The sequence below is a fragment of the Cetorhinus maximus genome, chromosome 6 (assembly GCF_964194155.1).
Source record: "Cetorhinus maximus chromosome 6, sCetMax3.hap1.1, whole genome shotgun sequence".
Classification (NCBI taxonomy): domain Eukaryota; kingdom Metazoa; phylum Chordata; class Chondrichthyes; order Lamniformes; family Cetorhinidae; genus Cetorhinus; species Cetorhinus maximus.
Window position 1 is genome coordinate 51,317,342 of NC_135884.1, and position 27,978 is coordinate 51,345,319.

The 27,978-nt window shown below is 41.5% G+C and overlaps 1 protein-coding gene across 2 annotated transcripts in view; it reads left to right on the forward strand.

Annotated features, from left to right (window-relative positions):
* Nucleotides 1-7,344, forward strand: part of gxylt2 (glucoside xylosyltransferase 2) — a 50,994-nt gene extending 43,650 nt beyond the window's left edge. For both annotated transcript variants that reach the window (XM_078543725.1, XM_078543726.1), the window contains 2 exons: nt 180-352; nt 5,357-7,344. In XM_078543725.1, the coding sequence (XP_078399851.1) occupies nt 180-352; nt 5,357-5,521 (338 nt within the window). In that variant the 3' untranslated portion in view covers nt 5,522-7,344. The remainder of the gene's footprint in view (nt 1-179; nt 353-5,356) is intronic.
* Nucleotides 7,345-27,978: the final 20,634 nt, after the last annotated feature.

Below are 27,978 nucleotides of genomic sequence, written 5' to 3' on the forward strand. Positions count from 1 at the left end.
TCACCAGCCCCGCCGTAGGGTTACCCGCCGCAGGGTGGGGGGGGTAAAAAGATTCCAGCCTATGATCAATGGAGCCGAGAAAATGGGGCCGTCTTTAAAGCCAGGTTGACTTGTATGCCACAATCTGCAGTAATTCAGTTGGGTGAGATATTAAAATAATGTTTCTTTTGATTCTGTAGAATATCTGTATGTGTTCCCTTGTCAGTGGAATTATAGACCGGATCATTGTATGTATGGCAGCAACTGTCGAGGAGCAGAGGACCAGGGAGTTTCGATTCTCCATGGGAACCGGGGTGTTTATCATGATGATAAACAACCTGCCTTCAAAGCAATGTATGAGGCTATACGTGATGTAAGTATTTCAAACACAAAAGTGGTATATCTCCTTTCTGAAGAGCTACAATTTTATCAGGAGTACTTCAATTGATTTCTATCAGTGGTTGGAAATTTCAAGTTACCTGTCTGTAATTACATGTCCCTTACTGATTTAAAAATAGAAAATGCTGGAAATACTCAGCAGGTCCTGCAGTATACGTGGAGAGAGAAACAGAGTTAATGGATGCGGGCGGTGGGGGAGGGGAAGGATTTTTATGGAGGACTCAAGAGCGAGAAATGTGGCATGCAGAGTGACTGAATTAGGTGGGATGCAAAATTTTGGATTCCTGATGCTGGGTTGAGACATAGAGGTAAAGTCAGTGGCCTCATGTTGGCCTGTGGCAAGCTCCTACTTTCAATATGTTTGCATGCTATGAATGCACATTAGCGTGAAACATTTTTAATAAAGCCCTACCTTTCAAAATAAAGTCAGCAGTGCATGAGAATCTCAGTTCATGGTCGTTTAAAGGTGGCTTTGTGCAGTTGTGCCTAAGGTGTACGATTGTTCATGTTGAATTCTGTGGCACAAGGGATGGGGGTGTGTGGAAAGGTAGGCATTCGGGTGAAAGAAGATGCGGTGGAGGGAGTGAAGGGCCTGGCATCCCAGGTGTGGTGGTCGTGTGGGTGAGGTGGGGGGTAGTGGTGTGGGGGGGCATGCGGCTCTGGGCAGGGATGGTAAGATGAAGGATGAGCCTAAAGAGTGAGGTTGGTGCTGTCAATGCTGAGGTCCCATGGGTTGAATTGAGGGTGCTGGATGGCAGAGGGGAACAGTCCTCACAGAGAGGAGCAAGGTTTCATAGGTTGGGGCATGGGAGCGGATGAAAGCATCGAGGAGGATAATGAAGGGTTCAGGGTCAGAGTGGGCATTTGGATGGGCACGGGGTAAGGCACGGTGGGGTGGGGGGATATGGAATGTCCAGGGAAATGGTAATAGGGTCCAGGGTATTGGGGAGGGGGAGATCCATGGGTCACAGATGGAAGGCGGAAGGTTATGTTGGGTGGGTCAAGCGTGATGGGGGCAAGTGTGAGAATGACAGGAAGAGGATGGAAAGTACAGGAATGTGTCTGCAAGGTCACACGCACCATATTGAGGGATTTGTAGAAAATGTTGCTTTGCAATACAGAATGTAGATCAAATTGGGAGGATGATCATCGAAGGAAGATAGAGTTCTGGGTGCGCACAATTGGCCAATTAAAAGGACTCACTGATTATTAGTTCTGTGGATGAGAACCATTGACAAGCATACTCTCATCTCTAATCTGCACTCTACACTGTGGAATAACTGCGATACCCATGGGTCTCATTCACATGATTTTCCTGCAACTTTGGGATTAGGAGGAGAGAATGCAAGAAGGAGAGCTCTTGCAGTCTAACAACAGAGGCCACAAGGCCGCTACCAGGCAGCACCAGAGGGGGAGGCTGGCCCAGATGTAGATATCCAGGGAAAGCATTGGCAAAAACAGGCACTGGCACGTCAACGCATCCAGAGGACAAGAACAGACGACCTCCAGATGTCAGCAAGGCGATGCCAGAGACATCTGAGGATGTCCCAGGAAATGGTCACCAAGACATGCGTTCATCAAGACATGCAGCCACATGGATTTGTTGGAAACCCCGTGCCAGTGGCCCTCAATGTAACAATGACACTCAATTTCTACACCAGCGGTGGCTTCCAGGGTATTATGGGCGACACATGTGGCATTTCGCAGGCTGCCACACATGGGTGCATAAAGGATGCCTTATTTAGTTGTGCCAATGTTTTTATCCACTTCACCACCGATAAAGACAGCCAGGCTGCTTGACATGTCTCTTTTTTTCAGCAATACTCAAATTCTGTACTACCAAACGACTTTCTTCCCTTAACTTCTGCATGTCCAGCATGTTTCTTGTGGCTGGGACCAGAGGCCCATCATCCGCATCAGACTCAGCGGGAATCTGGTCCAGTTGTCTGGGGACACAGCTGTCACAAGACTCCTCAGCCGCTGGGACATGTCTGTGGTGTGCTCACCAGATTGTGCTCCCAAATGTATACATGAACCCTCCGCGGACCGTGTGGTATAACTGTGCTGGCAGAGGTGGATGATGATGCTGGTGACAGTGCATTCTGTGGGGCACTGGCGACTTCATCCCCAGGAATGGAGTCTTCCGGCTCCTGTCTTGTCTGTGCCCTGGTCCTTGGATGGTGGTGACCTCTCATGATGAACAAACAGAATCAAATTAAGAATCATCACCATTTGATCAAGTCAGATTTCATCATATCCATCCTGTGAGCCCATATGCCACCAGCAGGATGGTTGCCTCTTCCTTCTTAATCTTGGCTGGTCCAGCCTCACCGCCTGTAACAGATCACACTAACCCTTCACCAGCGATCTCCATCGCCGCCTCCACTGCAGCTGTGAGGAGCCTGAGGTCAGAAACTCCTCCTTCTGTCTGTCTCCTCTCACAAGAATTGTAGGTCTACAAGTCCTGGATGACAAAGTGCAGAGTTGGTGACATGTCAAGTGACACCTAAACCCCTTATCTGCATACATCCCCATCACACATACTGCCCTGTCATTCACACGTTGCATCCAAGTACACAACAAAAGCCAAAGTTCCATATGCTTTGGCCTCGGTTGCCAAGCGGCAGTAAGGCTAATCATGTAACTTTTCCAGCATAGCTGCCCACTAGCACATATACATTATTGATGACTCCGCAAGAGATTCCTGTCAAAGGTGCAACACTGGCACTTCCTCTGGTGGATTGAAGCAGATCGTTGACCTATTTCCTGCACTGGACCCAGGTCTGATTTGTTAAACCACATTTGCTCACCTCCTTTGCAGCCTCCGTCCAGGCCACCTTGGTCTGGCGGGAGGGTTTCCTGATGCCATTGACAGGGAAGAGCATATCCTGCCTTTCCTTGACAGTCTGGAGGAGAACCTGCGGGGAGGCATTGCTGAACTGTGGGAAACCCTTGGTCGGTGCTTTGCCATGAGGAATTTGATTGGGTGGGCAGGGGATGGCCTTGTGAAGAAATCTCTCAAACTACACCACTCTGGCAGCAAAGCACAGCTTCCCTGTTTGAACAGGAGACTCTTTAATAGCCATAGAACCTATAGCCTCAGCAATGTCAACTGACGGCGGGTTTCACCACTGAAAAATTTCCCCCATCGCTGAATCTTGCGTGTCTTCCATGCACGCAGCCAGCACTTTAAATTTTAATGATAATCGTGTGCCAAACAGGAAAGGGCAAAAGAGCAGAAATGGCACACACTTCCAGTTAAGGAATGACGCGGTACTGATAAAATGTCACCCAATATTTCAGCTCAATGACCTTACATCAGAACCGTAAAACATTAGAGATGTGATATGTTTTAAGCAAGTGTGAGGGGAAAGGTGGGGAAAAGAACAAAAGGGACAACTTGATCTGTGATAATGTGGAAGACAGAAGAGATTAAATGACCAAAGTGTCATGCTTCAAGGCCAAAGGGAGTAGTGATGGGACAAATTTTAAAAAAGCAAAACAATTGTTGAGAGGAAGTGTGAATGGCAGAAACATGTACAGCGGCTGTCCAAAAGAAAGAAATGAGAGAAAAACCAAAAGCAGTAAAGGAAAAGGAAACAAAAATGGGGTAGAGATTGCAATCTAAAATAGTTGAACTCAAATGTTGAGTCCAGAAGGCTGTAAAGTGCCCAGTTGAAAGATGAGGTGCTGTTCCTCGAGCTTGCATTGAACTGTATCAAAACACTGAAGGAGGCTGAGGACAGAGGTCAGAGGACAGGGAAGCCAGCTGGAGAATTAGAATGACAGGCAAAAAGAAGTTCCAGGTCATGCTTACAGACTGAACGGAAGTATTCTACAAAGTGGTCACGCAATCTGTGTTTGGTCTTCCCAGTGTAGAGGAGATCATAAGCAGCGAATACAATATATAAAATTGAAAGAAGTGCAAGTAAATCACTGTTTCACCTCAAGAAGTGTTTGCGGCCTTGGGCAGTGAGAAGCGGGGGTCGGGCTAAAAGGTCAGATGTTGCAAATGCTCTTGCATGGAAAGATGCTGTGGGAAAGGGAAGGTTGTTGGGGTGAATGAGGCATGGATCAGGGTGTCAAGGAGGGAATGGTCCCTTCAAAATGCTAAAAGAAGAGGGGAGGAAAAGACGTGAATCTTGGAAAGGAGGTAGAAGCAGGCTGCTAAATATTTCCAGTATTTTCTGTTTTATTTTATACCCACAGCCACACTATTTTGCTTTTCCATTACTGATTTATTGTAACTTAGCCTCTGACTTCTACTTGACCATATATGGTGGAAACTAATAAGATCGCATCATTAATATTGGAAAAAAATTCTTTCTCATTTGATCTTTCCATTACACTTAATGGATAGAGAGTAAATGGGATTGATGGATGTTGCGTAGTTCCAGGTTTCTCAGTTTTTTGGGAAAAAAAATGCAGTTTACTCTTGTGATTGTGCAAGCATTTGACTTCTGTTTCTGCTATTGGTTATGTGATGGCGATACTAACATTCTGCTGAAAATTAATAATTCAGAGCACTTGACAGTTCAAGAGGCAGCACTATACGCTGCACACAAGAGCAGCCAAAGGTGCATAATTAATGTTTTGTTGTCAGTATACCATTCATGCGTAAAAGAACAATCATGGCAAATTTCCTGATTGTCCTTTCACAAGAGCAGGAATATTGTCATCGTGCTACATTAATGTCAGAATGTTCAGTTTCTGTTTTGGAAAAAACATTTGCAACAATTAAGTTTGCAGAAGATTCGTGATCAAAGTAATGAGCATGATGCACTGCTGGAAGTTGTTATTTTGTCCTGAAGGAGAATCGATTGGTCCCACCCTTTGATTCTAATGGGTTATCCTTCCTCATAGCTGATTTAATACGATATCCCATTCCATTGATAAATGTGTAGTGGTGTTCTGGAACTATTGAAATTTATATTAAAGCAAAGACATTGAACATAAATTCGTTTTTTTTGTCTTTCAGTTTCCCTTTGAAGATAATTTGTTTCAGTCTCTGTATTTCCCACTCCAAAACAACTTCTTGAAAACTGTACACACTTTATGTGGGAGGCTTCCACAAGTATTCCTTAAACAGATTGAACAAGCCATGAGGAAAGTGTATGAACTACGTGTAATTCATGTAGGATAAGGACTGAAAGTGGAAGATATTTTTGTGTGCTGCACTGTAACTCAAAGGCAATGATCAGATTTATATTTTCCAATTTTTTTGCCATACATTTTTGTTTTTATTCTATTGTTGTGCAAGTTTTATACAGCAAAAGCCACACATGATTACTTCTTTTTGATGCACTTTTTAATCATGCAGAAGAGCTGTCCTATCATTAGTCTTGGGATGCAAGGTTGCACATGTCATTCGGCTTGCCTTGCACCCTCATATGAACCTACACAGTTGATTAACTGTGAAACCAAAAGGAATATAATGAATCCAGTCAATTGCATTAATAAGATCTTGCTGGCACTTATGGTGCATTGGAGAACTGCTCTGTGGGTGGTGATATCCACACCATATTAGGCTGTTGTTGCTAAATGCATTAATCCTCCAGACACTAAGGTTAAAGAAATAGAGTGAGCATTGTGGGCTGTGTGGGCAATGGTTGGTTTGTATTTTTGTTTCTCCTTTCTTGTATATACCTTGGGTATATAAAATTTGTCCTAGAACTCATACTGCGCTGAAATTTATTTTTCTTTATCAAGTAAATTGTTGTTATTCAAACCAGTGCACTTGCCATTGCAAAAACATTCCTTGAGGCAGATGCTGTGAAGTATTTACCTGTGCTACTGAATGTTTCTAACCTCCCTGACCATCTCATGGGTAAAGACTGTACCTGAGGTAAAACTAAGCTACACAGACCAGAGGGTTGCCGGTTCAATTCCTTGTCTGTGCTGAATCAACTGGAGCACAATTAGGGCTCTTCAGTTGGCCTCGGTGCCCTTGTATCTTTTCGGGGATGGAAGGAAATAGGGTCCTCTTGAGTCAGACTGGAAACCAATGATCTGGATGTTGGATTAGAGCTGGACTGATGATGGCCTCCATGATTGAATAGCTTACAGATGCAAATTGGTCAGATAGGGGAGATACCGTGGAATTATACACCAGCACTTTGAAGAGAGGTAGAAAATTGCAGGGGATGGGGAAGGGGACGGTTATGTGGTACCAAACATATTGAGATGATAGTGAACATTTACAAAAGTTGGAATTTTTCTTTACTCCAGAAATGAAAATTATGACAATTGTTCATAATCTGATCTGAAGAGGTATAATTCAGCAGGATCATCTTGCTAGTGTGAAGTTTCCTTTTAACAATGCATCAGCAGTTTAGTTTCTGTAAGCAAACCAACTTAGGAGCAGGAGCTTGTGTGATAAGATTATGTCCCAAACTTGATTCACAAAGAAAATACAGTTTAGGAGATTGAATCCACCAGACAAGCAACTGAAGATTTTTAGACTTTTTTTTTTACCTGAGCAGATAACTAAAATTAAACTAGTGGACCATATTTGGAGAACATTTTGATTTGTTTGGGATCCCGGATGTTCTGCAGAAGATCTTGCTTTTTTGAAAGTGAGGTTTTAAACCTTTGACTTTTTGTACGTATTTTCTAATTATGTAATGTACTCAAATTATTGAAATAGAGAATACCAGTACAGTTCAGAAAACACGATGTGTGTGGGTAGAAATGTCATTCCGGGTCATTAGAATCATCCTGTAGCATCCATGAAGATGGCCATTTCTTGGGCCAGCTACTCAAAGCACGATACAGGCAGTACCTAAAAAAAACAATTGTATATTTTCCCAAAGACTGCTACCCTAGCAATGAATTGGTTCTCAGAACAGTTGTATTTGAGGTGCAAGTTAATTTTTTGTAATGTGATATATAATCCCCAATATTTATACATGGCTGTTTCAAATATAAGGTAATATTTCATTAATAAAAATGTTGCGGACAGCTGTGGCACTTAGTTTTCATTATTTTCTCACTAAGCTTTGTATATAATGGGTAGACTTTCTTATTTGAGTCCAATTGGCAATTCAGTTATGTCTGTTTTGTAAAGACTTTTTCTTTCTTTGAGTTTCTGCTGAAACTCATTTGTTTATCAACAAATGAAAAATCTGCCTTGACCCAACACAATCAGGCAATGCTTTTACATACGAACATACAAATTTGGAGCAGGAGTAGGCCATTCGGCCCCTGAAGCCTGTTCTGCTATTTGACAAGATCATGGCTGATCTGATTGTGGCCTCTACTTTCCTGTCTACTCCGTATCCCTTTTGACTCCCATGTCAATCAAGAATCTATCTAACTCAGCCTTAAAAATATTCAATGACCCTGCCTCCACTGCTCTTTGGGGAAGAGAATTCCACAGACTGACAATCTCCAAGAGAAAAAATGTTCTCCTCATCTCCACCTTCAATGGAAGACCCTTATTTTAAAACTGCATCTCCTAGTTCTAGTCTCTCCCATCTTTATGTTATCAGCAAATTTAGCCCCCTTTATCCAAGTCATTGATATAGATTATAAATAGTTGAGAACTCAGCACTAATTCCTGTGACACTCCACTAGTTACAGCTTGCCAACCTGAAAATGACTCATTTATCTCTACTCTCTCTTTCCTGTTAGCTAACCAATCCTCTACCCATGCTCATATATTATCCCCTAAACCTTGAGCTCTTATTTTGTGTAGTAAGCTTTGATGTGGTATTTTGTCAAATGCCTTTTGGAAACCCAAGTACACCACATCTGCAGGTTCCTCTTTATCCATGTTGCATGTTACTTTCTCAAAGAACTATATTAAATTAGTTAAACGCAATTTCCCTTTCACAAAATCATGTTGATTCTGTCTGATTGCATCAAGAGTTTCAAAATGCCCTGCTATAACTCCCTTCACAATAGATTCCAGCATTTTCTCCATGACAGATGTTAGGCTAACTGGACTGTAGTTTCCTGCTTTCTGTCTCCCTCCGCTCTTGAATAGAGGAGTTACATTCACTATTTTCCAATCTGACGGGACCTTTCCAGAATCTAGTGAACTTTGGAAAATTAAAATCAATGCATCCACTATCTCAGCAGCCACTTCTTTTAAGATCCTAGGGTGAAGTCCATCAGGACCGGGGAACTTATAAGCATTTAGCTCTAATAATTAGTGCCCTTTCCCTGGTGATTGTAATTGTTTTAAGTTCCGCCCTCCCTTTCACCTTTTGATTTACAGTTATTTCTGGGATGTTATTTGTCTTTTACAGTGAAGACAGTCACAAAATGCAATTTTTAAAAAATTCTGCTTTAAAAAATTCCTTGATGTATTTAAGTGAGGTAACTTGGTAAAGTTTGATTAATACAGCTGAAAATGGACTTATCACAGAAAATGCCTATATACATCACATAATTGTCAATCTTGTGTATAAGTCGATCTCCAACTTTTGGCCAAAAAAAATCCAAACTCTTTCTACTTACCACCCATTTGCCACTGAAGTCAAAGTCGTGCTGGTGCAAACCTACTCATTCAAAGGAGGCTGTTCAGCTCTTCATGTCTGCACAGAATAATAAAAATAGCTTTTGGCTCCTTTTGTGCTAGTTTTGGGGCGGGGTTGGAGGGAATAGCTTCTGACCTGGCAACTCTGCAATCAACTGACATACTTCCGTAAACAGGTAGTGAGATGATGGGAGAGGATGGATTTCAACTGCTAGAAAGTATTACTCATATGTAAATCGACCCCCTACTTTCTTGCTAAACGTTTGGTCTCAGAAACTCGACTTTTACACAGGTATGTACGATAAACATTTGAAAGCACAGAGTCAATCCAATACCTGTGAGTGAACCAATTTTAAATGACTGAAAATGACTTTTTAAAAGATGTACAAAACTATTTTCTAGTTTGGTGGGGTATTAAACCTGTACAATTTCTTAGGTTTTAAACATTTTCTTACGTAGCTATTGGTATCCTTGCGCCCTAAGTTACAGCTTAATTTTTGGAACCTCCTTGAGATGAATGCAATTAGTGGAAACTCCCAAAGGTGATTAATGTATCTGGGGGAATGGCCAGTTTTGTGGGTGGGGTCTGCTTCTAGCAAGGTATTTTTAAAACTAGCACAAAAGATCAGAGAAACTGAAGTCTTGACACAAGATCATCAATCTGAAAAATTGGGCAGATCTTTGGATACCCATTGGAGGCAGGACCAGAGGCAGAAAGGCCTGAAAATTGGCTTAGGAAAGAGGTATGCGAGGGTTATGGTATATTTCCACCTCAGGGTCATTTTCATCCTGGGAGGAGCCCAGGGGATGGGGGTGGTGGTCACCTTCCTACAAGTGGTGGGAACCTATATATAAGACCAAATAAATGGCCTATTGAGGCTAGTCAGCAGAAGCTGACAATAATTTTCCTGTTGGCTTACACCTGCCCCCCACCTCCCATGGAGGCCGGAACACTGCTAGGGGATGGAGGCAGCCTCTTAGAGGTATCTGGGCCACACTCCTTCCAGCTAGGGTTCCCTCCTTACACCCACCATGGCCATTGGGCTGCAGCCACAGACCATTCAGTGGAGGGATTTTCTCTCCATGGTAACAGCCTGGCAGCTGTGGCCTTTTTAAACTTTAAAAAATCTTCTCTTCAGAGTGCGCCTCCATTTTGAGGCTGCTGCCCCTCTCTCTCTCTCTCTCCCTCTCTCTCACATGCATTAGCAGCTCCCAACTCAGACAGTGACACTGCTGCTACATCAATGCTGGAGGGGCCCCTGTCGGATAGTGAGTGCGCTCCTTGGCTGCTATTTGGCTATTCCTGCAAAAGTCACATTGGGGGTCTGAAAATTCCCCATATTGGGGCCCCAATCCCAAAACAAAAATTCAGCCCATTAACTCTGTTCCTCTCTCCACAGATGCAGACAGACGTGCTGAATATTTTCAGCATTTCCTATTTTTATTGCAGAAACTCAAGTTGGGCTGAATGTAAGTTGCACTTAAAATTCTGTGATCTTTTGCACCAGTTACACTACTGTTTAGTGAACCGCACCAAAAAGGAACTCAAATTAGTCGAAGCTCCAGGCCAGCTAATTTCAAGATGTTGTGTCATTTTACAAATCTGGAATGTTCCACATTAGGTTAAAACGCCTGATGATCCTGTGCTCAGAACTGATCAATACCTTTTTGAAGTGTTTGAAGTATGGGGAATGCATCCTCGAGGCATGTTCTAAAGGAAGGAACAAAAGACAAGATTGGTTTGTAAAATGGTTAGATTTTTCGAATTATTGACTCATAGATGTCTACAGCACAGGCCATTTGGCCCATCATGTCCACGCCAGTCAACGAAGATCTGACCACACTAATCCCATCTTCCATTGCTTGGCTCGTAGCCCCGGAGGCTATGGCAACGCAAGTGAATATCTGAGTACTTCTCAAATGTTACGAGAGTTTCTGACGCAACCATCCTTTCAGGCAGTAAGTTCCAGATTCCCACCACCCTCAAGGGTGAAAAGATTTCTCCTCAATTCTCCTCTTAGCCTTCTACCTCTTACCTTGAATCTATGCCCCTTGGTTATTGATCCCTCCACTAATTGAAAAAATGTCTTCCTATCCACCCTATCTATGCCCCTCATAATCTTATACACTTCTATCAGGTCCCCTCTCAACCTTCGCTGCTCCATGGAAAACAACCCCAGCCTATCCAATCTTTCCTCATAGCTCAGACCCTCCAGCCCAGGCAGTATTCTGGTAAATCTCCTCTGCACCCTCTCCAGTGCAATCACATCCTTCCTATAATGTGGTGACCAGAACTGCACGCAGTACTCCAGTTGTGGCCTAACCAGCATTTTATACAGTTCCAGCATAACTTCCCTGCTCTTGTATTCTACACCCCTGTTACCTTCAGGGATCTGTGGATATGCACACCAAGGTCTCCCTGATCTTCAGTACTTTCCAGGGACGTACCATTCATAGTGTAATCCCTTGCCTTGTTAGCCCTCCCCAAGTGTATTACCTCACAACCCTTTTCTGGGTTGAATTCCATTTGCCACTGCTCTGCCATCTGACCAGTCCATTGATATCCTCCTGCAGTTTACAGCTATCCTCCTCACTATTTACCACCCTACCAATTTTTGTGTCATCCGCAAACTTCTTGATCATACCCCCTACATTTAAGTCCAAATCATTTATGTACACCACAAACAGCAAGGGCCCCAGCACTGAGCCCTGCGGAACCCCACTGGAAACAGATTTCCAGTCACAGAAACATCCCTCTACCATCACCCTCTGCTTCCTGCCTCTCAACCAATTTTGGATCCAATGTGCCACTTTGCCTTGGATCCCATGGGCACTTACTTTCTTGACCAGTCGGCCATGAGGGAACTTATCAAAAGCCTTGCTAAAGTCCATGTAGACCACATCAAATACATTACCCTCATCAACACTCCTGGTTACCTCCACAAAAAAATCGATCAAATTTGTCAAACATGACCTTCCCTTAACAAATCCATGCTGACTATCTCTGATTAATCCGTGTCTCTCCAAGTGCAGTTATATTCTGTCCCTCAGAATTCTTTCTGGTAACTTCCCCACCACTGAGATTAGACTGACTGGCCTGTAATTTCCTGGTCTATCCCTTCCTCCATTTTTTAATAATGGGACAATGTTAGCAGGCCTCCAGTCCTCTGGCAGCTCACCTGTGGCCAGAGAGGATTTGAAAATTACTGCTAGAGCTCCTGATATCTCTTCCCTTGCCTCCCTCAGCAGCCTGGGATACATCTCATCCGGGCCTGCGGATTTATCCACATTTAAGGCCGCTAAACCTACTAGTACCTCCTCTCTCTATGTTAATTTCCTGTAATATTTCACAGTTTTCCACCCTGATGTCTATACCTGCGTCATCCTTTTCCATTGTGAAGACTGACGGAAAGTATTGAGGACTGTACCCACATCTTCTGGGTCACACACAGATTACTTCTATGGTCCCTAATTGGCCCAACTCTTTCCCTAGTTATTCTCTTGCTCTTTATATATTTAAAAAAAAACCCTTTGGCGTTTCCTTTATTCTACCCACCAATGCTTTCTCATGCACTCTCTTAGCTTTCCTAATTTCCTTTTTATGTTCCCTCCTGCACTTTTTATACTTCTCTAGGGACTCTGCCGTATTGAGCCCTCAGTATCTGCCATAAGCTTCTCATTTTTTCTTAATCCTAACCTTTATGTCCCTTGACATCCAGGGTTCTCCAAATTTGGTCCTCCCCTTTGTCTTTACAGGAATAATATTTGCCCTGTACTCTCGCTATTTCCTCCTTGAATGCCTCCCAATGCTCTGACACAGTTTTATCTGCAAGTAGCTGCTCCCACTTCAGCCAAATTGTATCTCGTTATAGTCAAATTAGCCTTTCCCCAGTTTAGAACTTTCATTCCCGGCCCAACCTTCTCCTTTACCATAACTATCCTAAATCTAACTTAGTTATGGTCACTATCTCCAAAATGCTCCCCCACTGATACGCCTTCCACCAGCTCGGGCTCATTTCCAAGCATTAGGTCCAGAAGTGTCCCCTCCCTTTTTGGGCTTTCTAAGTACTGGCTAAAAATGTTCTCCTGGATGCAATTTAAGAATTTTGCTCCCTCCCTACCTTGCACACTAAAACTATCCCAGTTAACAGGCAAAGTAACTTGAAGGATAGTATTATGGGATTTGCTTTCTAGCTAACTGATCAAGTCATTTCAGAACAGTTTGATGGTTGTGTTCTTGTTAACAAGTAGAATTTTACAGCACAGGAGGAAGCCATTCCATCCATTGTGTCAGTGCCAGATCACTGAGTTATCTATTTCATCCCATTTCCTGCCCATTTTACCAGAGCTTTTTAAATTTCTGTTTATGTAAGTATTTATTTAGTTCCTGTTTAAAGCTATTATTGGTTCTGGTTAACCACATACTTCAACTTTTTGATGATCTTAAAACTATGACCGCTACTTACTGACTGAGCAACGAATAGAAATAGTTTCTCCACGTTTAGTTTATCAAAGTAATCTCATAATTTAGAAAATCTTTATTTAGAATAGTAACAGAGATGAGGGACTTCAGTTACGTGGGCAGACTGCTGAAGCCAGGGTTGGTCTGCTAAGAGCACAGGAGATTGAGGAGATTTAATAGAGGAGTTCAAAATCGTAAATTTGTTTTGATAGAGTAAATAAAGAAAAAATATTTCCAGTGGCAGAAGAGTTTGCTCTGAGACAACACAAATTAGAGGTAATTGGCAAAAGTACCAGAGGTGACATAAGAATTTTTTTTTTACACCAAGCTGTTGGGTTATCTGTAATGCACTGCCTGAAAGGGCGGTGGAAGCTTATTCAATAGTAACTTTCAAAAATATACTGGATAAATTGAAGGGAAAAAAAATTGCAAAGCTATAGGGAAAGAGCAGGGAAGAGGGATTAACTGGCTAGTTCTAATAAAGAGTCTCCACTGACATAATAGGCCCTTCTCTACGTATCAAAAATCAGCAAGCACTTGGAGAGGTTTGAGTCAATTAAGGAGAGCCAGCACAGATTTATAAAAGGCAGATCGTGCCCGCCTAATCTAATAGAATTTTTTGATGAAGCAACAGAGCAAGTTGATGGAGGAAATGTAGTGGATGTTGTCGATATGGATTTTAAGAAAGTGTTTGACAAAGTACCATATTAAAGGCTGGTTAACAAAATTGAGACTTATGGAATAGAAGGGTCCTGTTACGGACAGGGGAGAGAAAAATTGAATTTCTTTATCCTCTCCTATCTATCTGTAAGAAGAGGTGTTTTTGAATAATTTTTAAAGTATGCTGTGGCATGTTTCCCCAAATGCTCAGTTTGTGTGATCACATTATGATTAACTGAGAAGGTTAGTTTATTGGCATTCAAACTCGGTGAAGGGGGAGCAGGTTGGTGGGTGTTCACAACCACACACATGCGCACGTACACACACACACACACTCACCACACACACACACACACACACACACTCACACTAGAAACAAGGAAGATTTATAACTATGGGAAACAACAGTAAAAGAACCTCAGAAATGAATATTAATTCATGTGATTTCCAGAGTTCAAGAAGTCCAAGTCAAGAGGGTGTTTCCTTCATGGCGGAATTCAGTCCGGATGCCTTCTTGGTTGGAGATAGCGACACAAAAATCCTTGAAATAAATGACGATGCAGCACAATGGGATTTCTGTGCTTAGACTGCTTGGCAGTTTTAAAATCAAAACAGGCTTCAAGGAACTGAGAGTTGGTGTCCCGCTGCTTGGTTACCTGGGGTGCTGGAGTTCGTTCCAGTTGGTCTGAGCTATGACACTAGAAATGTAATATTAAAATGATCCAAAAAGCTAGAAGTCAGGGGTCATTATTGAGTTAATTGCAACCTCCTAAGCAGTTTTTGTCCTTCTGGCCAAAATCCATTGTTTTTCTTAGGAGGGAAATCATGGTTGTTAATGCTTCTTCAGATATAATGAGTTTCGATGTCTTTGCCTTTGTTATCATCCCTGAGGGCTGAGGGAGTCAGTTCGTTTGTTAGCAGTATAGTTTTATGATTATAATGTGGCCTTACACTGGGGTGTGACATTCCTCAAGGATGGGAGTGGAACTCTTTTGTTCTTGTGGTCTCTGTTGGAACCTTCCAGAACAGATGGCCAATCTTGTGAGTCATTCATTTTTGGAGGTGGCAGGATATCTTGAGAGAGTGGTTAGCAAGGCATATGAGACCTTGAGCTTCATAAATGAAGACATTGAGTACAAAAGAGGAAAGTTATGCTGAACCTTTATAAAGCTCTGGTTATACACCAACTAGAGTATTGCATCCAGTTCCAGTCACCACACTTTAGGAAAGACGTGAAGGTCCTTGAGAGGGCGTAGAGGAGATTTACCAGAATGGTCCCAGAGACGAGGGATTTTAGTTACAATGTTAGACTGGGGTTGTTCTCCTTGGAGTAAAGAAGATTTTAGGGAAGATTTAATAGAGATGTGTAAGATTATGACAGGCTTAGCTAAAATAGACAAGGAAAAATTCTTCCCACCAACACAGGTTTAAGATTTTGGGCAAGAGATGCAGGGGGAATATGTGGAGAACGTTTTCATGCAGCGAGCGGTAATGACCTGGAATTCGCTGCCCGTAAGGTGGAAGTGGAAACAATCAATGATTTCAAAAGGAAATTGGCTGGGCACTTGAAGAAAATAAACTTGCAGGACATTGAGAACCAAGTGGGGGAGTGGGACTGAGTGGATTGCTCCACAGGGAGCCAGCACAGACTCGGTGAGCTGATTGGCTGCCTTTTGTGATGTAAATGACTCTAGGAGTTTCTGTAGGCCCTCTTGGAATGTTTTGTTGATTTGAGCACTTTAATCCATCTCTTAAAGGGAGATGCATTTTGACTGGAGCCAGTGCTGGAAGTGGCTGGGGAAGATGGCTGAGAAGGAAGGACATTAAAAATTAAGCATCAGGGCAGAAAGCATGCTCCAAAGTTCTCTGACACAGCACTGGAAGCCTTGTGTAGGAGATGGACAGGAGGAGAGAAGTCCTATATCCACAGTGGGGTGCAGGAGACCTGGCAGACAGACACTGTGAAGGCAGTGGGATATATATCCATCTTGGTCAATGCTAGCAGTGCCATAAGAAGTTCAATGATGTCACACGAATGGTCAAGGTGAGTGAATCCATCTTCAAATGCCATATCCTTAAACATGAATCACTAGCCTCACATTTCTCAATTCTCCACTGCCTCTTCACTCATTTATCAACAATCTCTGTCAACCACAATTCAGACCTCATATTCATAGCTTCACTTCACCCTTCCACACTTAGCACTGCTGCAAACACCCACATCTCACAGCTTGCACATACTGCCAGTTATTCAACTGTGACAGCCACATCACCTAAACACCTTTTGCCACTGACACCTTTTCCCTCTCTTGCAGTTCAAGGTTTCACATAACTGCAGGCAGTAGCATTTAACCAGCATATCCTCACTCCCATGGGGGAGACAGTGTTCTCCATCATTGTAGTGGCCAAGACTGAGGCCATGGTCAGCGATGGGGCTAATACTATTGCAAGATGATGGTATGCTCATATCCTACAAACTGCAGATGGTCAAAGCACAAACTTCCTGCTTTCCCTTTCCATTTCCCTCACTGCAACACTATCCCTGTGCCTTTCTCCTTTCAGATATCCAAGAACTGCAACGGGCAGGTCCTGGTACAGGAGCAAGAAGCGTAAAAAGGAGAAAAGACTGGTGAGAAGAAATACTGTTGCTCACTCTCTCGCTCGCAGCCACCAGCTCAGAGACTGACAGTTGTTATGGACAAGAGGGGGTTTAATTTAAACAGCCCTGATTTCTCCTCTCACCACCCATCCGTAAGCAGAAAGGTGTTTTGATTTGCTTGCCCCTTTATGAGCGGTGGCATATTTCCCAAATCCTTGGTTTTGGTGTGAGCCAATTATCTATTAATAACCCCAAAGTAAACTCGAGATAGGGTGAATACAAAGGAATTAGTTTATTTGCACACTCTCAAACACGGAAGGAGGGTAGCAATATTCCCTCCTTTTCACTCACATTAAAGGAAAGATAAAGAACAAAAGATTTACAGTACAAAGACCACAGAGAAAAAGAATTATTGTTTTCACATGTGTCCAGAGTCCAGAATCAAAGTCTAATGGTGCATTCTTTCACAGAGGTCGGCAGGCTGAACTGTTGCTGGATAATTCACTTTTCCAATAGTGTTGACTTCCATGATGACTTAGGCATGCAGAGATGAATCAGCCTTGTAGGCGATGGTACAGAAGTTCCAGTAGAAACAATGTAGATGGGGGCCAGGTATTCAAACCTAAACAGAGCCCCTTTTCTGTGCTGCTGCTAAGTAAATGGAAAGATGGCAGACTGAGCTTTGCAGCTCCACAAGACAATATTACTGGTTCCCCCAGCTCTATACTCTGGCTTTGACAAAGGGTGTGTATCCCTTGTCTAGGTCCCTGAGGTTGTTAATGTTCCAACCATTAAGTCTTAAAGGCAGGTTGCAGGGTCCTTTGTCCAGGCCTGCCTTATGAAATGCAGATGGCCTCTGTTGGCCTCCCTTTGAATTTGGTCTCTGCAACCCACAGTAGGTCGTTAGGTGTCAGTGGCTGCAAAACCACCATATTAGCTTATTAACTACCATATTAGGTATTGTTTGAGGGTCACAGACAGGCATAGCATCAGCCATTTTAAAAAGGTAATTGTGCAGTTTTTAAAGTTTTAGAAATTAGCCACAAGGATATATATATATATATATTTTATAAAAATATATGGTATGAGGTCTTAGCCCCCTGACACAGTACACGTACTTTAGAGGCCAAAGCTGCATGAGGTAAGCCAGGGTAAGGGGAAAGGGTGGTGCAGATTCAACCTCGCTGGAGGAGGACACACATGAGCTCTGTTGCACTCAAGAACTCAAATGAATACTTAAATGGAGCACACAGAAAAAAGTTGATGAATATTTTCTGTTAACTGTTGGTGCATTGACAGGCCTACCCGAAATCTTCCTGTCACCATCAAGGAGCATAGCGGATGGGTCAACTTATCCACAGGGTTCTGCACAGAGTTTGGAACCCATCTTTCCCAGAATTGTAGTGGTGACCAACTCTATTAGCACACTTGTGGCACCAGCCATGATGTAGCGACTGGTGACCAATGTCTCAGCTTCCATTCCAGCACAAGTAGCAGCCACACAATGCCTGGATGCCACAGTAGGAGCTCAGACTGAGGTCATGCAAGCTAGACAGCTACCAACATGGTAATGAGTTTGCAGCATGACGTTGTGTGCTACCTTCATTAGAAGGAACGTATGCAGGTTAATTGTAGATTTCTCCCTGCACCTGTTTTTCGACCTTATTGAATTTCATGGCAGTTCTGTACAAAATACATTTATCAGTTCTGGAGAACTGGAATAAAGGGTTTGTTGCTTTCTGCTGGGGAATAGGAAGAGAATTGCGAATGTGTTTAGTAGGTGATTCATGACAAGATTCCTAAAACATGTAAAAAGTTTAGAAAACATGAACAAACATTGTTTGCACTTCCATCTGTGTATCTGGCCCTATTAAGGAAGTATTTACCCTTAACCCATATATCAGGAAATGCCCTTGTAATTATTGCTTCTATGAGAAGTGCACCTAACAATATTATCTATTTCTCGGTATTATTGGGAATGCCAATCATATCTTTAATGGCTGAGTAAATCGTTTGTGTCATAGTTCCTCAAGTTCTGCAATGAACTAGTATTGTGAGCATTGTACATTCTTCTTTTATTTGTTCCTTGGAGTTTATGTTTAGAGTTGGTTGCATTGATTATTTTATCTTCCTGTTCCTTCATACAAACATACAAAATTGATGGACAGGAAAATACCAGTTGCTCCATCAAGCCTACAGCACACTCATGATGGCTGGACTTCCAGTGCAGCGACTCACATTTGTTTTCACAAATTGCTGGTAAAAATGAAGGTTAAGAAAGATTGCACAGAAAGTTACAGCATCTTCCAAAAGCTCAGGACATCCCGCAGTACCTGACAGTCAATTAACTACTTTTCAATTGCAGTTATTGTTTTCATGTAGGAGACACAACAGCCAAATTTGCATTGCAAAGTCCCACAAAAAGCAATGTAATAATGACCAAATAATCTATTTTAGGAATTTTGGGAAAAGTATTAGTCAGGTCAGATCATGGGCGAGCACTCTGCTTTTCTTCAAAAAGTAGTGTAATGAAATCTTTTACATTCACCTGAGAAGGCTGACATGGCCTACAATCAACATCACATGCCAAATACAGCACATCTAACAATGCAGCACTCCCTCAGTACTGGACTGGAGTTCCAGCTTAGATTTTGTGCCCTATCCTCTGGAATGGAACTTCAACCCACATTCTACTGACACAGAAGTGTTATTGCCACCAACTGAGCCATTGTTGGTACCCTAACTTGCATGCTATTAAGTGCATTTAACATTAAATAGGCCCATGGAGATTCATAAGCCTGTATAAGTAAAGGAAACCGACATCAAGCCAAGACAGGAGAAATTGTGAGGGGTGGTCAGAAGCTTGTTTGAACAAGTATGTTTTTAAAGGTGGGGAGAGTTGAAGATTTGAAGGGAAGAGGTTTCATTGGGAAGGGTGAGGGAACTGAAAGATCTACTGTCAGTGATTTTCCCCTGTTTATTTAAATATGATCATTAATTTGTTCATTTTAAAAAGCATAACAGCTATTAATATTGTGCAAAATTGCATATTATATTAACTGATAAACCAAGCCTTCAAACCAACAGTTCATATTCTCAAAAGTAATTTCTGGGCTTTGGTTTTAAAACCAATCAGTTAGAAGAGTACCTTTCAGTTGGTAACACTTATACCCGAAGAACACTTGAAGTCAATGGCTGCAACGGTTTATCAGTAATGGCTGTTATTCTAGATTTCTCCCTATAATGTCTCTCAGCCTGCTATGACAAGCACAGCTAATGGATTTTATTATAGCACAGTGGATGGTAAATGTTGAGCTGTTCAAATCCCAGAGGGAAACTTGAAACAGCTGCCACAACTGTTTTTGCAATTTGTATTTTTATTTCGAGATGCATGCTTTGAATTCAATAGCAACAAGTCCACTGAGTCTTAGAGGTATTTTTCGCAAAACTAAATTAAACATTTATTATTAAAAGAAATTATTTTAAGCACATACATAGGTCTACAAATTGCTACTATGATAACTCCTGGCTCCCTTAATTAATCTGACTCTCAGTTACACCTCCATTAAGGCAACAGTAAAAACAACATAGATTTCAACAGACCCAGGCAACGCACACAATACCCTGGACAGTAATAGTCACAGTGAGTTTTCTTAGCTTCAGTTCCTATAGACAGCAACTTGATACCTTGAGGCTGGAGGCTTTTCACACTTGTTAGATCTTAGAATTCCTTCTGCTTACACATAACCTCAGCTCCTTTATACATGTGTCATGAAGAGATATTAATGTCTATAATGTTATTGGAAATTATTTTTAAAATGGAGTTGTAGTGGGGTCTGTGTCTATGTGTTTGACTATGTGTGTCTTAATTGGATTAAAGCCAGCTAGTCTGGGTGCTTTGATGTATAGCAGTTTGAGATGTTAATTGGGTATTCAGTAAGGAAGTTAAAAGGTAAAGTGTACATTTGCATTTTGTTGAATAAAGCATTCAAGACTGGGAATAAAATCATGCACCTAGCTGGGAGATGTTAAACAATGTGTTTATATTACTAATAAAATTAGCGGGATGAAAATGTTATTGTTAGAAGATGTGAAGTTTAAAGCCTAGTGATACCATGAAAAATTTACATTCAAAAGGAAGCTAGGTGTAAAGAGGGAAAGGGGTTTGTCTGTAAGGTAGAGGCATTTAAGATCTAACCAGCCTGTAAGCCTCCAACTGTGTCTGTAAAGGAACCAAATTGCAAGGAACCACATTTTGAATTTGTAAGGTCAAATGTGCTTTGCCTGGTGTCTGTTTAAAGTCTGTGGGTTACTGTTGCCTTGGTGGAGATTTACCTGGGAGTGATTCATTTGTGGATTTGTTTAAAAGTTATTATGGTAGTAATTTGTAGACGTGTATGTGTTTAATTTGTTGTAAATTAACAAATGTTTAATTTAGATTTATATTAAAAAACCTCTTGAGGCTCAGTGGTCTTATTCCTGAATTCAGAGCTGCATCTCAAACATACCAATTGAAAATATAGGTTATAACACCTATTTCACGTTTCCCTCTGCTGTGTCATAACAACCTGTTTCTCCCTTTTAAATGTAAATCCCATTGTTCCAATATGTCTTTGCAACTTTACTTTTTCCATAATATAAATCTTTCATAGCCTTCATATTATCAAAAATCTTTGGGGAAAAATAAACAAACTGTTTGGCTTAGCCTCTTATGGCTAGGTGTAGCACCTTACCATCTCTTTAATTCACTACCCTGGTTATCTAAAAATGCAAGTATTCTTCACACCTCAGATTCTAAAACATCAGCCATATTTATGTATTTAGCATTTCAAACCTAGCTTCTCTTTTGATAACTCAAAAGCTCCAGACTAGCTGTCTGCAATTCAATTAAAACACCTCCCCCCCCACACACACACAACCTCACACAAAGAAATTAATCCAAACCCCACTATTAACCTGCCTTTACAATAAATCATGATAATATTATGAAAATTATTATATTTTAATGACAATCCACCATTTCCTATGCATAATCATGGATAAAGTTATAGGAGATTTATGAGTCACATAAAAAATATCTCATTTGCAGTAACTGTCAGAAAGGCTTAGAAACATCATTAGAAGGTGTCAGCTGTTTTGCATGTGTTGCAACCAGGATGTTGTTTATGATTTTTAGATCCCATCATTGTGTGACTTTTCATGGAAATTTGATAAGGGAATGTTTTTACAGGTCCTTAAGTGGTCCAGAGTCAAAGGTAAATCCAGTTAAATATTCCTGTTGGGATGTGTGTCTGCATAATACATTTATCTGTAAATTGATAAGCTCGCATATTCATCAACTGTGTGAGCACCTAATACAATTTTCATATTTGATTGGATTACCATGTGTGAATATTTCCTTGTTACCGGACTCCATCCATAGCCATTTACTAAACACTAGTCATTAGGGCAGAGGAAAACACGGTAAGATAAGCATGTGGTGCAGAAATGTTGATGCACCTTCATAAGGAAAAGGATTTCAATTTGATTTTGTTTCTAATCCTATTTCTCATGATTCATCAGCACATGCGAAGCTGCCTCAAAAGCATGTACTTTACAGACTGATTATTTCAGTACTGTTATCTTCACCATAGTCCAGGATATGAAGGCTGGTTGTAGCATACTTCTCCTCCTACCATCATCTGCGCAGAGATCAGCTAACTGAACACAATTCCAGAATCAAAGCTGGCACCTTCCTGATTTGTACTGCTCAGTAACAGCGAAATAAACTGAGAGTTAAATTCTCATTGTATGCAAGTTCATGACAGCATGTATTTATAGTGTGCATGAAATGTAGAAAAGAATCCCAAGGTGCTTCATAGAGGTGCTGTTGGAAACCATTGACTTGAATGCTCTCACCTATTTTGGTATCTAGATTAAAAATATTTGATTGGAGGAGGGTGAATTTCACTAGGTTGAGAATGGACCTGTCCTGGGTAAATTGTAATTGTAAACTGTAATGGGCTGCCTTGAAAGAAGAGATGGTCTGGATACAGTTGCAGTCCATTCTCATGATGGGTAAAGGTAGGGAAAACAAAACACGAGTTCCCTGGGTGAGGAACAGATACAGAGTAAGATTAAACACAAAAACGGAGTGTATGATAGATGTCATGTTAGTAATTCAAGTGAGAGCTAGGCTAAATACAGAAAGTTCAGAGGGCAAATGAGAAAAGGAATAAGGGATGCTAAGAGAGAGTATGAAAAGATTGGCAGCTAACAAAAAGGAATCTGAAAGTCTTCTACAGGTATATAAACAATAAAAGGGCAGTGAGGGGGCTATTGATTAGGGACAAAAAAGGGAATCTATGCACAGAGGTTGGGGCATGGCTGAGGTATTAAATGAGTAATTTTCAACTATCTTCACCAAGGAAGAAGATGCTGCCAGAGTCAGGACAAGTAAGGGGATAGCTGAGATACTTGATGGGCTAAAAAATGGTAGAGAAAGTATTAGAAAGGCTATTTATACTTCAAGTTGATATGTCACAAGGGCTGGATGGGATGCATCCGAGGTTGCTGAGGGAAGTAAGGGTGGAAATTGTGGAGGTACTAGCTATAATCTTTCTATGTTCCTTGGATACTGGGGGTGGGGAGGGTACCAGAGGACTGGAGAACTGCAAATATTATATCTTTGTTCAAAAACAAAGAGTGCAAGCATCAACCCAGCAACTACGAGCCAGTCAGTTTAACTCCGTAGTGGGAAAGTTTTTAGAAATGATAATCAGGGACAAAATTAACAGTCACTTGGACAAATGTGGATTAATTAATGGAAGCCAGCCTGGATTTCTTAAAGGCAATATGACTGAAATGTTTAATGAGTGAACAGACACAGTTGATGAGGGTAATGTGGTATACATAGACTTCCAAAAGCCATTTGATAAGCCACATAAGAAGCTTACCAGCAAAGTTGAAGCCCATGAAATACAAGGAACAACAGCAGCATGTTCATGAAGTTGGCTGAGTGACAAGGAACAGAAAGCAGTGGTGAACTACTGTTTCTGTTTACTTAAAGAAGATCGAGGGGTGTTTCTCAGATGTCAGTACAAGGACCACTGCTTTTCTTGATACATGTTAATGACCTAGACTTGGGTGTAGAGGGCACAGCTTCAACATTTGCAGATGATAAAAAAACTTGGAAGTTTTGTGACCTGTGAGGAGGATAGTGATAGACGTCAATAGGACTTAAGCTGGTGGAATGATTGGATATGTAGAAAATGACATTTAATACAGAGAAATGTGAAGTGGTACATTTTGGTAGGAAGAATGAGGAGCAATATTATAAACTAAAGGCTACAGTACTAGAAGGGATGCAGGAAAGCGAGACCTGGGGCTATATGTGTACAAAACATTGAAGGTGGGAGGGCAAATTCAGAAAGCAGTTAAAAAGGTATATGGGATCCTGGGATTTATAAATAGATGTATTGAATACAGAATGTTAATTCATTCTGAAGCCAGTTGGTGAAGTAGGAAATGAGATGCCAATCTTTAACTTAATACTAGATTTATTTACACAATGCAACATTACAAATGTCTGGGTCCTCCATAACCAATAACCTTTGTCGCATACATGCTCAAGGTACTTAATCACTGCCCTCCACTTATATATCCTTATTCTTAATGCATTTAACATGCCATTAACAGTGTATCCTCTTTTTAAATCAAAACATTATTACACACAAACAGCATTTCAAAACAAATTGAAGAGAAAGAAAAAACAATTTTCCATATTCTGCATACCACATCATAATATAAGATGTCGCTGTTCCAGGACCTCCAATAGTCTCTCCGTGCAAGCATTCCTTTTTGTAAAGCAATCCAACAACTGATAATTTGCATCAACCCATTTTATCTTGGAGATTTCTTTCCTTTCTGGCATCTCTTTTCCACAAGCAAGGTCAACACTTAGACATTTATCAGTCATATTTTCTGTGAAATCTACATTATGCCACAGGAAATGATTATCTATATAACATTCAATGGGCAACTATTCTCAGAACACCCCTTGTATAGAATTTCCCCAAAATGTTTGACAAGTAAAACTATTGCCTGCAACTTCCGACCTCCAAGGCATCATATCTGCTGGGTACCCCAAAGGTGCACTGCAGAATCCCTCCCCAGATGTTTCCAGTTAAGGATTGCATGGCGATTGCCCAGGAAGTTCCTGCACTGGGGACCATCTGAAAATGTGCTTTAAATTGCAAACTTTGGATGGTCCTGACTGTCTTAGGTCAATAGTTACCCAGGAAAGGTTAAAAGAATTAAAACCACTTCTAGCTTCTAGGTTACTATTGTACTAACCTCCCTCAGGACAACCAATTAACCCCCATCCAGCCCAACCCCAACAACCCCTCATCTCCCCACAGGACCATCCCCAATCCTGCATGGGATTCCCCCGATTACCCCCTGACACCCCCTCGACCTGTATGGGACTTCCTGACTACACCCTACCCGAATACTCGACTTCCCCATACCGACTGACTGACCATCCCCCCCAAACCAACTGACACCCCCCAAAAATGCCCCCCATCCCCAGACTGACCCCCACCCCGACTGACAACCCCCTGCTGACTGTAGGCCCTGGGAGTGCACTTCACTACACAGATCACGCCTGGTCTGAGTTGGGAGGTCAAGTGAAGGTTAGAAATTACGAGCAGAGTGGCAATCCAACTCAATTGCCACTCCACCGGAAGTTATGGCCTAATATTTCTATTGCATCTACAAAAGCCAGTGTTCCCACAGCTAAAGTACTTCTAACAACCTTTTTTATTTTCTTAGCTTACCAGGCTAAGGGACAACATTTTCTATTTTCACCCACCAAGAATATTATAAAATCAGCTGTACTCAAATACCCATCCAGAAGGTTGGAATGGGAAGCATCACTAAAAATTACCAATTTCATGTCCTTCCAGTCCTCCAAGGTTGGAAACTTGAGTATGCATTTCTCTGTATTTAATTTTTTAAAATTGTTTTATTTGCCCTTAAAACATAGGATCATAGGATTTAGAAGCAGGAGTAGGTCATTCAGCCCTTCGAGCCTGCTCCACCATTTGATAAGATCATGGCTGACCTGGTTGTGGTCTCCACTCTAATTTGCCGTCCGTCCTCCACTGCCCTTGACTTCCTTGTCTATCAAAATTCTGACTAACTCTGCCTTGAATAATTTCAATGACCCAGCCTCCACTGCTTTCTGGGGAATACCAGACTAACGACTGTTTGAGAGAAAAAAAATTCTCCTCATCTCGGTCTTAAATGGTAAACCTCTTAACCTATGTCCCCTGGTTCTAATCTAACCACAAGAAACACCTTCCAAGTATCTACCCTATTAAATCCCCTTAGGATCTCATATGTTTCAGTAAGATCACCTCTCATTCTTCTAACTACCAATGTAGTATACATCCTTGACTGTAGCGCATTTCATCATAGTACTTAGATGTAATAACATCTTTCTGTAATGACCTACCACGATTTATTGGGATATGAGTGATACATTGTAGGTAAGATTGTTGATTTAAGGTTACTCCAACCCTAATACTTAATGTTCATGCCTATATATTTAAAGGCCCCTGAAATGGGACTTCCAATTTTAAATTCCTCTTTTTATCTTATCTATAACAAATTGCTCAAATTGCACAAAGCTTCCCCATAGAAAATCACTGACATGCATCATAAAGATGTGGTACCAATAGAACATTGCTGCATCTGCTTTCAGTTGAGTATAGCCTACTTTCAGCAAGACAGATGTAACTGAGAAATAACATATTCTTGCTGCATCATTCATAAGCACATTTGTTTAATTTCCATAGCTTCCCTTCTACATCGCTTGTCTCTTTAGGTGGTTTCAAAAATACTTCTCTCTGAAACTTTTTTCCCTGTAAAAATATGGCTTTTATATTGATCGGCCTACATTCCCACAAATCTGGTCAACAGAGCTAAGAGAATTTTCCAGATTACTTTTTCCCACTGTGGGGGAGTTAACATCTTGATCTTCAGGTTGCCCTTTGCCGTTCGAGACCCCAAGCCACTAGTCCCATCTGGAAGGTCTATTTCCTGCACGTCTATGTGATAAGTCTGGCTGTCCCCTATCTGGCACTTCAGAGTAGACACCAATTTCCTTCCAACTATCCAACTCGTTTTTTCTTCTAATTTGTTGGCAGCCACCAAAACTTCTCGATCATAAGGGCTTCGATTTCTAATAGTGTTTCTAGATTGTTCTGTAGTTCTTGTTCTATTGCATAATCTAGTCAAGCTATGGCCTCTATTTGCACTTCAATGTCTTTCTGGGCTTCTATTACAGGATGTCTCCCTCCAATGATCAGAGGTTCTATCATCAGTATGTGATTGTTTTCTATTGCAAGAGTCAGACCCAGGTCCATTATGAGAACTTGCACAGCTTTTTCTAGCTTTCCATTTTTTCATCCCGTTCTATAAGTCCACAGATCTTTTCCATTATTTTGGACATTTAGTCAATATTTGAACTTGCCAGTAGCTTTCCCTGCTCTACCTACAATAGTTGCATGTTATTCCATTCACTTGTCCCTTCTGGTATGTATGTCACCTAAGTACCAATCTCTAGGCAGTTAGCCTGTGCACCAGTATCATTCCACGTAATACCACCCAGCCACTAATCTAACAAATCCTGTTTCTCTTAACTGTCAGCAGATGACTAGGTGAGGTACAGGCTATCTCATCACCTTCTATTAACTGCTCAGATTCCAAAAGTTTGTAATCAACCCTAGTTAACCATGATGGTTTGGAAGCAAATGGGTGTATTAGTGAGAGGCAGCATGGTTTTGTGAAGGGGAGGTCATGTCTCACTAACCTGATCGAGTTTTTCGAGGAAGTGACAAAGATAATCGACGATGGAAGGGCAGTGGATGTTATCTACATGGATTTCAGTACGGCCTTTGACAAGGTCCCTCATGGCAGATTGGTACAGAAGGTAAAGTCGCACAGGATCAGAGGTGAGCTGGCAAGATGGATACAGAATTGGCTTGGTCATAGAAGACAGAGGGTAGCAGTGGAAGGGTGCTTTTCTGAATGGAGAGCTGTGACTAGTGGTGTTCCGCAGGGATCAGTGCTGGGACCTTTGCTGTTTGTAGTATCCGTAAATGATTTGGAGGAAAATGTAACTGGGCTAATTAGTAAGTTTGCAGATGACACTAAGGTTGGAGGAGTTGCAGATAGTGAAGAGGATTGTCAAAGGATACAACGGAATATAGATCAGTCGGAGACTTGTGTGGAGAAATAGCAGGTGGGGTTTAATCCGGACAAATGCGAGGTAATGCATTTTGGAAGGTCTAATACAGGTAGGAATTATACAGTAAATGGCAGAACCCTTAAGTGCATCGACGGGCAGAGGGA